This window comes from Calliopsis andreniformis, chromosome 5 (assembly GCF_051401765.1).
Source record: "Calliopsis andreniformis isolate RMS-2024a chromosome 5, iyCalAndr_principal, whole genome shotgun sequence".
NCBI lineage: Eukaryota > Metazoa > Arthropoda > Insecta > Hymenoptera > Andrenidae > Calliopsis > Calliopsis andreniformis.
This window is the reverse complement of record NC_135066.1, coordinates 12,630,557-12,641,561: the sequence shown is the minus strand read 5'-3', so window position 1 is coordinate 12,641,561 and position 11,005 is coordinate 12,630,557. Positions and strand designations below refer to the sequence as shown.

The 11,005-nt window shown below is 30.2% G+C and overlaps 3 protein-coding genes across 7 annotated transcripts; 2 read left to right on the top strand and 1 right to left on the bottom strand.

The window, feature by feature from the left end:
* Window positions 1–154: 154 nt before the first annotated feature.
* Wdr37 (WD repeat domain 37) lies at window positions 155–3,908 on the top strand. Of its 3 annotated transcripts, none has more exons than XM_076379431.1 (8): window positions 155–622; window positions 1,391–1,666; window positions 1,748–1,873; window positions 1,961–2,212; window positions 2,283–2,502; window positions 2,600–2,887; window positions 3,142–3,388; window positions 3,473–3,908. In XM_076379431.1, exons 2-8 carry the CDS (start codon window positions 1,399–1,401, stop codon window positions 3,593–3,595), a joined length of 1,524 nt encoding a protein of 507 aa, XP_076235546.1. In that variant the 5' UTR covers window positions 155–622; window positions 1,391–1,398; the 3' UTR covers window positions 3,596–3,908. The 3 variants fall into 3 exon arrangements, with proteins under 3 accessions (XP_076235546.1, XP_076235548.1, XP_076235547.1); XM_076379433.1 differs by having other exon boundaries at window positions 156–310; XM_076379432.1 differs by lacking the exon at window positions 155–622 and adding an exon at window positions 694–708.
* Arv1 (ACAT-related protein required for viability 1) lies at window positions 3,676–7,345 on the bottom strand. Of its 2 annotated transcripts, XM_076379439.1 has the most exons (5): window positions 6,990–7,345; window positions 5,467–5,661; window positions 4,913–5,078; window positions 4,265–4,775; window positions 3,676–3,808 (listed from the first exon to the last, which is right to left on the bottom strand). In XM_076379439.1, the coding sequence occupies exons 3-5, from the start codon at window positions 4,994–4,996 to the stop codon at window positions 3,693–3,695; spliced, it is 711 nt and encodes a 236-aa protein (XP_076235554.1). In that variant the 5' UTR covers window positions 4,997–5,078; window positions 5,467–5,661; window positions 6,990–7,345; the 3' UTR covers window positions 3,676–3,692. The 2 variants fall into 2 exon arrangements, with proteins under 2 accessions (XP_076235554.1, XP_076235552.1); XM_076379437.1 differs by lacking the exon at window positions 5,467–5,661 and having other exon boundaries at window positions 6,990–7,344.
* LOC143179965 (aldo-keto reductase family 1 member A1) lies at window positions 5,518–9,884 on the top strand. Of its 2 annotated transcripts, none has more exons than XM_076379435.1 (4): window positions 5,518–5,668; window positions 8,446–8,616; window positions 8,690–9,043; window positions 9,260–9,884. In XM_076379435.1, exons 1-4 carry the CDS (start codon window positions 5,600–5,602, stop codon window positions 9,632–9,634), a joined length of 969 nt encoding a protein of 322 aa, XP_076235550.1. In that variant the 5' UTR covers window positions 5,518–5,599; the 3' UTR covers window positions 9,635–9,884. The 2 variants fall into 2 exon arrangements, with proteins under 2 accessions (XP_076235550.1, XP_076235551.1); XM_076379436.1 differs by lacking the exon at window positions 5,518–5,668 and adding an exon at window positions 7,690–7,795.
* The last annotated feature ends 1,121 nt before the right edge of the window (window positions 9,885–11,005 follow it).

Sequence of the window (11,005 nt, the reverse complement as noted above, 5' to 3'; positions counted from 1 at the left end):
TATTTTTTCTCTTTGCAGATACTTATGTATACATATATGTATACAAGAAGGATACTTACTTCCATTTTTATAGATTCACCACCATTTTGTGAATTGACTTCATAATGCGTATTACGCATTAATTTTAGCTTACGACTCAATTCATTACTAAAATAACTTAAATATTTTCCACGATAAATCGATAATTATTTCTTACTTTCTATTACATTGTTAATAATTAAGTTGTTGTTTTGATCTGTCAAAATTTAGGTTATGTTGTAAGTTATAACGAATAATTGACAAAGTTTGCAGCTACGAAGTAGTAGTAATGGTAAGACAAGTATTCCTAGTTCATCGCGCGAATATTTTAATTACGCTTTTACCACAATGACTGTTATAAACAGTAATCAAAATACAATTAATTGTTACACTTGACTTTGACTTCTTTTAATATACCAAAAATGGTTAAGAATGTACAGGTTATCACTATGATAATCGATCTAATAAGTGATTACGTATTGCAATTTTATTAAGTGTTTATTGTTTTCCTAAACTAAGTGTAAGAGGCTTATGATTATATGTGTTTATATGGTGATATGTGTTTATTCAAGTACGAATACAAGGAAAAATATTTGTACATACAGTGAGTATATAAATAGCATAGTATATTAACATTTTTTTATTTGCGTTTCAACAATTTATAAACGGAAGAAGCTTCCTCCTCTTCACGTAAGTCACCTTGTTTGTACGAAACGCTTAATCAATGAAACGTTTGTTATATCTAATTGTTTTATTGTACATCAATTTAATTATATTTTGCTATATGTATATTGTCAGTTGTATATTTGTCAAGTATTGTAACTCACACAACGATGAAACATTTCAGCACTGAGAGTTGTCACACATATAAGCACTAATAGTTGTCACTTTGAGAATTAGTTTTAAACAATTATTTTTTGTTTGTTTTGTCTTAAAAAATGTTTAATTACTTGTGTGCATGTTTGTAGTTATTACATTAATAAATTATTTTTTAACAACTTTTAAAAAATAGTCTTATTATTTTTCTTATTAAAATTCCATCATAAATTGCTTGATATTAAATAAATGAAATAATATAATTAAATAATTTGTATTATTAATGTTTAGATGCATGTGATATTTAATATGTTTAAATTGAATGCTCATATTTTCTGCATTAATTACTTTTAATTAAGATACAAAATAAAATACTGAGGAAATGATAATGTTAAAAATATTTCTGTAGAGAATTGTAAAATTATTATTTTTTTAATATTGGAATTATAGATAATAGAATATTGAAATGAAACTTGTGGAGCATAGAAAAAAATTCATATGAAAAATTATTTTTTGAATGAATGTAATATGTAATAATATTCCATTGAAATTTTAGAGTAAAAGATGCCAGGAGAACCATCTATAGCTAGTGGAAATAAATCTTCTGGAAAAATTAAACGTATCTCTATTCCAAGGGTACAAAGTAGTACAGATACAGAATTGCAGTCACAAAGTGGATCTACTCCATTGCAACCAACTGCCCTCCATTATGGTGCTTTTCGTACGGATCCAGATGACAGCGTATTACCTCCAGCTTTACGATGTCGGCTATTTGAATTGTTTCAGCAAATAGAAAAAGAGTTTGAAATTCTCTATACAGAAAACTTGGGATGTATGAATTCTTTTACTTTCAATCATATTTATTTTCGTATAGTTACTGAGTTATAATTAATTCTAATGTCTATTAATTCAGTACAAGAAAAAGTAGATACTCTTAATGAAAGACTTGAAAGAGAATGTTATGGTTCTGGAGAACGGAGCTTGCCTCTTGGAGATGTTGCAGACTTTCCAGATACAAAAAGTCTTTCGAAGCAAAAATGTAAGGATAATGATTATTTAAAAGTTATTGCTTATAAATATTAATGTTAGTATTTGATTACTTAAAATCATAATTCTTATGTCGCAGCTATGGCAGGAAATTCAGCACAGAAAACGAAAACAGCTTCCAATAAGCTGAAGGCCCAAACAAGTAAAATAGTTTCCAGTTTTAAGACACCGACTATGACATGTAGCATGCAAAGGGAATATTCTGGTCATCGTGATGGTGTTTGGGAAGTTTCCGTTGGAAGATCGGGGCAAATTATTGCTACAGCTTCTGCTGATCATACAGCTAGAGTTTGGGCTGTGGATAGTGGACGTTGTCTTCTGCAATATATCGGTTTGTACTTTGTATTATTAAAAAATATGAGAGAAATCTGAATTCTTCTTAATTTTAATCGTAATTGCAGGCCATTTAGGTTCAGTAAACTCAGTACGTTTTCATCCAACCAAAGAATTAGCTTTAACATCTAGTGGAGATAATTGTGCTCACATATGGCAAGCTGCTGTTGATTGGGACTTTCCAAAGCGGCAAAATTCAGCCGAGGAACTTTCAGCATTGAGTTCTGACAGAAACATCAGTGGTGTAATTACTGTGAACGAAGAACAAGAAGAACCTCCTACTCTAAGGTGATTATTTATAAAGCCAATTCAAATTAAAATTGCTACTTGTATCAGACTTCTTTAAGAGGTAAAGTGAAACTTATGATTTTATAAAACATTTCAGAACTCCAGTTCGAGAATTATTTGGTCATACAGGTGTAGTGATGGCGGCAGATTGGTTACCTGATGCAGAGCAGGTTGTAACTGCTTCCTGGGACAGAACTGCAAACCTTTATGATGTAGAAACAGGAGAAATCATTCACACACTATGTGGACATGATCAAGAACTTTCTCATGTTTCTACTCATCATACACAAAGACTTTGTGTCACTTCGAGCAAGGACAGTACCTTTCGTTTATGGGACTTTCGAGAACCTATTCACTCAGTTTCTGTCTTCCAAGCACATACAGAGTAAGTTAACCGTCTATTTTACACAGAAACTAAGTAGTTTGATGAACTAATAAAAATGACCTAATTAAAATTTATTCTATGAATTTAATTAGTAATTTTGAATTTAATCTCTTATATTTATACATTTTGCATAGAAACACTTTTGTTTCTTTTGAAGTCTTCTTGTGATCTGTTCATTTAAAATGTTTGAAAACGATTTTAAACTCAAATCATGATAATATTAAACATTTTTAATTTTTAAATTTTTAACGCAGGACAGTAACATCAGCCGTTTTTACGCGCGAAGATAAAATCGTTTCAGGTTCGGATGATCGAACTGTAAAAGTATGGGAATTACGAAATATACGAAGTCCATTAGCTACAATTCGCGGCGATAGTGCCGCGAATCGCCTTTCAGTCTCCAGTACTGGAATTGTTGCAATTCCATACGATGATAGGCAAATTAGATTGTTCGACCTTAGCGGTCAACGATTAGCTAGATTGCCTAAAACAAGCAGACAGGTGAATAAATATTTACCTTTTGATACTATCGAAGGTTTAGTACTTCTATATGAAAGGTAATATCAATTTCTAAATTAATTTTAGGGCCATCGCAGAATGGTTTCGTCGGTAGCATGGGCAGAAGATAATGGGGTCTGCAATTTGTTTTCTTCTGGTTTTGACAGATTAGTCCTCGGATGGAGTATCGTACCTCTTAAGGAGTGTTGAATATATCAATATTACAAATTTAATATATTCATTTTATTTAATGACATAATATCTTAAAATAAACAAGATTATATTAAATCGAATTAAAACTGTGTTGCTAGATTAGTTCCAAAGATTCGAACATTGTGGAAAGGAAACTAGATGCACAACTGTAAACTAATATACCCAGTCCCAAAATTATCAAAGATTCCAGTTTTCCACTGTTGGATACCACTGAAATTATAAAACATATAAACGAGTGAATTATAGTTATAAACATTGTGCTGTAAAACATAATAAATTATTAATACATGTTGAAGTTTTACCAAAATTTTATTTGTTGCATGATTATTTAAATTAATTATCTTATATTGCCTATTCAGATTTTATCCTTTAATGACTATCTCAAACACATACAAATTTTGAGGGAACTCATGAACCAAAAAGATGTAAAAAAAATTATTCTTTTGATTATTAATCTAATAATCCAACAATAAAGTTGTGGATTCCCTTAACCCATTCATATCATATGAAAAAATAAGTAATACATTCTCATCACCAAATGTGGTTTTATTGTATCTAAACTCTATTGACACTCTCGTGATGCAAATGGGATAAGTTCTCTCATAGAATAGGAACACTGAGCAATAATTACAACATGTCTATTTCCTTAAAAATAGATTTCCTCACCTGAGTAAGCAGTAAGCCAACAAAGAAGGGTATACCCTAAAATGAGGAGATAATGGGGTGCTGAGAAAATATGCCCCCATGTGATTTCCAAGAGACCTAATAATTTACCACAGCCACCTACTACTATGGCCTTTAATAATTGTAATACATTATTTTTATTTTTATCTTTCGAATAAAAGTACCATTTAATTGTAGTATAAAGAATTACGGTGAGGACGAAGGCAGTTAAACAGAAGGCAGTCTTAAACAGGATTAAATAGAGATTACATTGCCCATTGAAGTAATGTTGGAATGTCCTCAAATTGTCGGTATCTGTTTCATTGCTTTTACACAATGAAAGATCCCGAAATGATTCGACGAGCCAGATAATTATTACTAATTTCCACCAAGATTTTAAGTCGCAGTTGTAGAGGAGATGTCTGTATGATCGCTTTTCGAGTAATATTAAATCAACTAATATTATAACTGGATCATATTCGATGTATTTGTCAGCCAAATGATCGCATTTATCCTAAAATAATACAATATTTGCAAAATGTCGAGTAAAAAGTTGATAAACTATTCAATGATTTTGTTGGCTGTTTTTTTGGAATATTTTTTGTTATCAAAATTTGACCATTATTCTTTATAAAACTATAGATGACGTACACATTTCAGAAGTTTCAAAACGTTCGGGCAATATCTTGTATAAAGTTCCTCTACTTCCACTCCACAGTTCACGCAATGATACATCACTGAATTGTTGATTTTTTCTCGTCGATTATTCTTACGAACATATTGTGTCTACTTATAATTTTTAATGTTTCAAAATTACCTGAAATTAATGCGGTAATAAATTTGCTTAATTGCTTCAATATTCATATTGCTTATGAAGAATTCATTAACTACTTTTTACTTTTTTCCTTACAGTTATGTATAAGTTTAGGTAAGTGTTCGGTTTGTTATTTATTTATGTATATTTTGCTGATCTGTAGGTTTTAAACGCTAAAAGTGTTACAGTAAAGTGTTCAGTTCGTTCATAATATAATAAATTCCCAAAATATGTTTGAAATACGATAAGTTAAAATAGGGAAACGAATTAAGTATGTCGATTTCTTATTTTTAATTAGTCTTTTCATATTTCCTTCACATAGATTATGAACTTTCAGTTACACGGAAGATCGAATCTGTCGATAAAAACTGTTAGGTATTGTCCTAATTACCGAGCTTCTCGAGGTCAAAAAGGAAAAAAAACCAAAGAAAAAGACCGTGAATGCTTAAAGAGAAAGTGCATTTGCCTCGAAGTCGACAGCAAGCGGTACAGTTGTCTCACGGAACTTCTACCGAGCGCAAGCAATGAAGAAGAATTCTCTCTTACTTCCCAATGGGAGTTCTATGCCAATTCTTGGCTTTGGTACCTGGCAGGTAAAATAATTCGATTGCATTATTAATTTCCGTTGCACTTTTTCTCGCTAATGATACAGAAATCTATTATTATTTTTTTAAAGTTATTTTTAATTAAAAGTTCGAATATAGAAAGAGTCGTTTGTAAATACATTAAAACGTTTTGAAGTAAATAAAATAAATTTATATTTTTTATAAATTACAATGACTTTTTAGTCCTTATATGCAGTATATATAAGACTATTGGTATTGCTATCTGTGCGATATGTATTATTTACAAAACGATGAGATATTAATGGAAAAATGTATATTATCAGTCTACCTCAGAGTGTAAATTAAAAAGATTCATGATTAATAGTTGCCTGCTGATGAAATAACCGAAGCAAAAAATAGTCGATATATTTTCTTATATCACAGACATATTTGCCATTCAACGAAACACGATTGTATTAATTAAACAATTTTTTATTAACGAAGACATACGCAAAAATTTTATTTCATATATTCGACTAACTTTTTAACTATATGTATTTGTTTTATTTAATGTAAGTATGTGGAAATACTGATAAAAATAAATTTCCTTAAATTTATGGAGCAGGTGTGTGAAAATTTTCTAATAATTTTTTTAATAAAATTACGTATAAACAAATATTTACATTTATGAAACTTTTTCTTTTTATAAGATAGTTTGATAAATGTAATAAAAAAATGTTTTAAATTATGTTATAAATGAAAATTATGAGTTAATTTGTCTATTTGAATTAAATACAAATATTTTATATTTTTTATTGAGTTTTTTGTACTGCATGATTCTAAAACTTATTTTGTTTTATGAGGTTTTAAAGTTTTAATTGACTATTATAATTCATAGTATGGATACAGAGTTGCACACAGAACTGATCATATTACACAAGATAAAAGTAGAACTTATAAATAGTCTTTGACATACTTTGGATTTGTTCATAATATACAATAACATTTAAGAATTTAAAACTCAGTATTTGATTGGAAAATTGTGTACCTTATAGTTTAAATAAGATTATTAAACTAATTGCTAATTATTTACAATACTTTAATTACTTGTCAACAATTTTTATTACTGATTACTATTATTTCACTACAGGAACTTTTTTAATTCCTTTAAATTACCTATATGTACGTATATATATATTTACACTCAAGATTCTAACCTCATTTTTTGTCAACAGTATTCTACATTGTTAATTATCACTTTTACCAAATTTTATATATACGTGATTGTGTAAATTAATATATTCTTATCGTAATATACGAAAATTTCAAAATTTAAACTAAAATCAACAGATAAAATTAAAATGAATACCTATTAAGGTTATCTTCTCCTACGAATACAATTTTTAGTAACCTTTTGTTGAGATCTTGCATTTTTTCATTAGTCATTATACATCTCACTTTTAATATAAAATATCGACACAATTAACATAGAAAATACAAATTTAAGGAGAATGATTCATCGTACAACACAATATTATTTGAGTAACGTTACTGCCATTGATAACTTCTCTCCACTTGAATGAGGTTATCTTTGTTGCTTCTACGTGAAGTTTCTTAAAAGAATGTATCAAGGGTTGCATGAAAATCTTTTCTATGAAAAGAGACCTAAATTACTTAGAGTAATGAAATTTAAAGCTTCGTTTTGGAGATACAACCGAAATTAGGGGTTACTTTTCGGCGCGCGTAGCTTAAATAATGTCAAACACTTGATCACGCGAGGCAGCACGTGATGCACATTGATGCATTTCCAAATATGAAATACAAATTCATGATACAATTAGACTCACATTAATGTTAGTATAATTCTTTGATGAAAGTTTGATTGAAAGTTTACAAAAATTTGTGTGATATACAGGATGACACAAAATTAAAGATAAAAGGTTTTTTTAAAAAAGGCTATTCAATAAAAAGGTTTTAAAAATGCACCTAACATCGAGCAACCTGCCATACATCGGTTGTTTGTATGTATTCAATAATAATACTTGTACTTATATAATAATATAACAAGAATTCCTCACCCTCATTAAAAATTACACTCTATTGTCCCAGCATTTCAATTTTAGTAGTAATGTGCATATCACTGAAGCTATCACATTTTCATAAATGCAAAAAATGGTAAGTGAGAGGTGGTGCCAAATTGTCAATAACATTTTCAAACACTGTTTTAAATATTTATTAGACATAAAACGTTTTCTGCATCGCCCTTTATCGCATGTTGCGCGACTGATTTGTAATTCTAAATGGTCTAATAAATAGGTGTAAAGTACTATTTCCTCATTACTAATGTTTAATGAAGGCTTGAAACATATTATCCGATTATTCGCGAGAAACTTTTACTAAGAGAGCTACATAGTTCATCATTTTCTTAGACGAAACCAAAGAAAGGGAGTTAGGAAAATTCCGTGACTCTGCGCGCGTAAAGTTTTCATGCATTGTTGGCGAAGGGACTTGCTAGCAGAGTGTTTGTGATCTTTTGGCGCAGTTTATGACTTAATTATACGCACGTGAAGCAAACTTGGCCGTAGCTACTGTGCAAACGTTCTATACGATCACAGTGCAATGCACAAGAGGGGACAAAGCGAGTAAGAGGCTCTAGTTACGAGCAGCATCGAGCCTGCAGTATATGTACTGTTGAATCACTTTTAGTTTATTTTATCTGTATATATTTCTTACTGTTGGAATTATTATACTGTTTCTCGTCATTGTAATTTTCATTAAATTATTTGTATTGAATAGGAAGAAAACATGAAACTGTATTGTTTAAGGTCACTGACAGCGACGCGCTAGAAAAAGCTTTGAACACTGCCTTAGAAGCAGGTTACAGGCATATCGACACTGCCCCCGTATATGAAAACGAAAAAATAATTGGATCGGTCCTGAAAAAGTGGATCGATTCTGGAAAAATTAAACGATCTGAGCTTTTCATCGTCACGAAGGTATTTTAGTAGCCAATAACTGTATGTTGAGAATATTTAAATATCGTTCTATTTTAACAAATAACACTCGTAGCTTCCTGCAGTCGGAAACAGACCAGAGGATGTAGAAAAGTGGATAAAAAAGTCATTGGAAGATCTACAGTTAGAGTATCTGGATCTTTATTTAATTCACACTCCATTTGCTTTCGAAGTAGCTGGAGACGAGTTACACCCGTGTGATGAAAACGGAGAAATCAGAATTGATACGAGTACTGACCATGTTGCTGTATGGTCTGCAATGGAACAGCAAGTTAAGCTCGGTCGAACCAAAATGATTGGCCTCTCAAACTTCAATATTCGTCAGATCGAGGAAATTTTAAAACATGCAAAGATACAGGTTTCAATGTTGCAAGTTGAATTGCATGTTTATTTTCAACAGAAGGAACTGGTAAATCATCTTTTTTCTACTTAATCGATATTAGTTATATGGAATGAAGTAATATTATAACGTATATAGGAATAATATTAAGCATTACATCGTAATAGTTTTTATATGAAACTGAAGATATTTTACTTCAGTTTTAATTAATTTCATAATTTGAATTAAATTTGGTATTTGTTGATCATGAATATTCAAATATTCAATATTCTTTATATTTCAAAGGTGAAATATTGCAAGGAGCACAATATTCCTCTAACAGCCTATTCGCCGCTCGGCACGCGAGGTCTCGTAAAAATGATGAACAAAACAGAAGAGATACCAGACATGTTACAAAACGCTACAGTATTGGAAATAGCGAAGAAATATAAGAAATCAGCGGCTCAAATCTTGCTACGATACATCGTGCAAAATGGAATTGCAGCTATACCAAAAAGTGCAAGCCCCAAAAGAATTAAGGAAAATATACAATTGTTTGATTCGGAATTAGAACCGGCGGATGTAAAAAAATTAGAAGATCTCGATGTAGGAGAATCTGCCAGAATTTGTGATTTTTCTTTTTTCAAAGGAATTCGGCGTCATCCTCAATTTCCTTTTTGAATAATTCACTCTTTTTTAACACTTTAAGTTATGCATACGTAGGATTTTGCATTTCAATGTTTGATTGAAAAGATGGCAATTCTTTTACAACAGAGAACATTCCACAGTACAATTTTAAAGAAAATATAAAATGAAAAATAATAAAATATTATGAAATGTACAAGTTTTACATGTATAAAAATATTTACTCTAAATTATACTAAAGTATTATTCTTATATTTTGTGTTTTGAAATTATACGTGTTACATGAAATAGCATTTGTGATTTATAATAAATGTTATATAAAACTGATCCTTTTTACGTATATCTTTATATTGCTATATTATAGCATAATTTGAACCATGTATGTATGTTATTTTCTATGATACTTCTATGTGGAAATTGTTAAATATTGTTTCACATAATACATCATTTTGCTTTACATTTTCGAATTAAATAATTTTGAAAAGGCTAATTGCATATATAAGAAGAAAATAAATAAATTTCACGCATTTGTATTAAAAAATTAGAAATACTACATATATTCTTTCCTAAAGCATTTTAGCTATATGCGATAAATAATAAACATTATTTTTCGAGTTTGCAATAATGACACTTGCGCATACTCTTGCGTATACGCTTGAGCATACGCTTGCGCATACCCTTGCGCATGTTCTTGCGCACACCTTTGCGTATACGCTTGCGCATATCCTTGCGTATACATTTGCGCATACTCTTGCGCATACCCTTGCGCAGGAATACATACTCTGGAAGTGGCGCTATTTTAAAAGGTGTTAAAGCGCGCCAATTCGGTAGTAGAGAACTGGAGGTACCGCAAGTTGCAACACAGTCTTCTGTAGTGTTCTTTCAAATTTGTGTTGTTAACTATCTATTGAGGGTTTATTCATCAGTTTTAGTTCAAGTGAAAGTAGTTATCATCATCTTCTTAATATTTCTCTTGGAGGCAGTTGTCATAAGTCATCATCTCCGCATTTTTCAAGGAACTGTTTAGACGCCATTAATGGAAGTTTACTCAACTTAGCATTTATCGAGGTATGCTTCAAAACCTTTTTTGCCTGTATATACATGGATACTCCCTGCACATTTCGTTTGACGTAATATTTTACAAAAGGTCTATAATCTAGAGAAAGTATAAAATTTTCGACTGATAATAATAGTACTTTCTTAAATAGAATAATTTTTGACGATTTAATTTTATACTTTCCTAATGTAGATGCTTCTGTAAGGTATCTGTGTTTCTGGGTATGCGTACTATAAATTTAGAGTTTTCAAATAATTTGAACACACATCAAGTTATAAATTTTTAATTAAGTATTTTCTTCATTTACATAAGATTGCACTTTATTTTTATTTAAAAATACACTGACATAG

Coding starts and splice junctions, on each gene's coding strand:
- LOC143179965 (XM_076379435.1), top strand. CDS start 5,600: ATGAAGAAGAATTCTCTCTTACTTCCCAATGGGAGTTCTATGCCAATT. Junction 5,669..8,445: donor TTGGCTTTGGTACCTGGCAG/GTAAAATAATTC, acceptor GTATTGTTTAAG/GTCACTGACAGCGACGCGCT. Junction 9,044..9,259: donor ATTTTCAACAGAAGGAACTG/GTAAATCATCTT, acceptor TATATTTCAAAG/GTGAAATATTGCAAGGAGCA.
- Arv1 (XM_076379439.1), bottom strand. CDS start 4,996: ATGTATCATTGCGTGAACTGTGGAGTGGAAGTAGAGGAACTTTATACA. Junction 4,776..4,912: donor TTTTGAAACTTCTGAAATGT/GTACGTCATCTA, acceptor GTATTATTTTAG/GATAAATGCGATCATTTGGC. Junction 3,809..4,264: donor TTGGCTTACTGCTTACTCAG/GTGAGGAAATCT, acceptor TTATAATTTCAG/TGGTATCCAACAGTGGAAAA.
- Wdr37 (XM_076379431.1), top strand. CDS start 1,399: ATGCCAGGAGAACCATCTATAGCTAGTGGAAATAAATCTTCTGGAAAA. Junction 1,667..1,747: donor CTATACAGAAAACTTGGGAT/GTATGAATTCTT, acceptor CTATTAATTCAG/TACAAGAAAAAGTAGATACT. Junction 1,874..1,960: donor AAGTCTTTCGAAGCAAAAAT/GTAAGGATAATG, acceptor CTTATGTCGCAG/CTATGGCAGGAAATTCAGCA.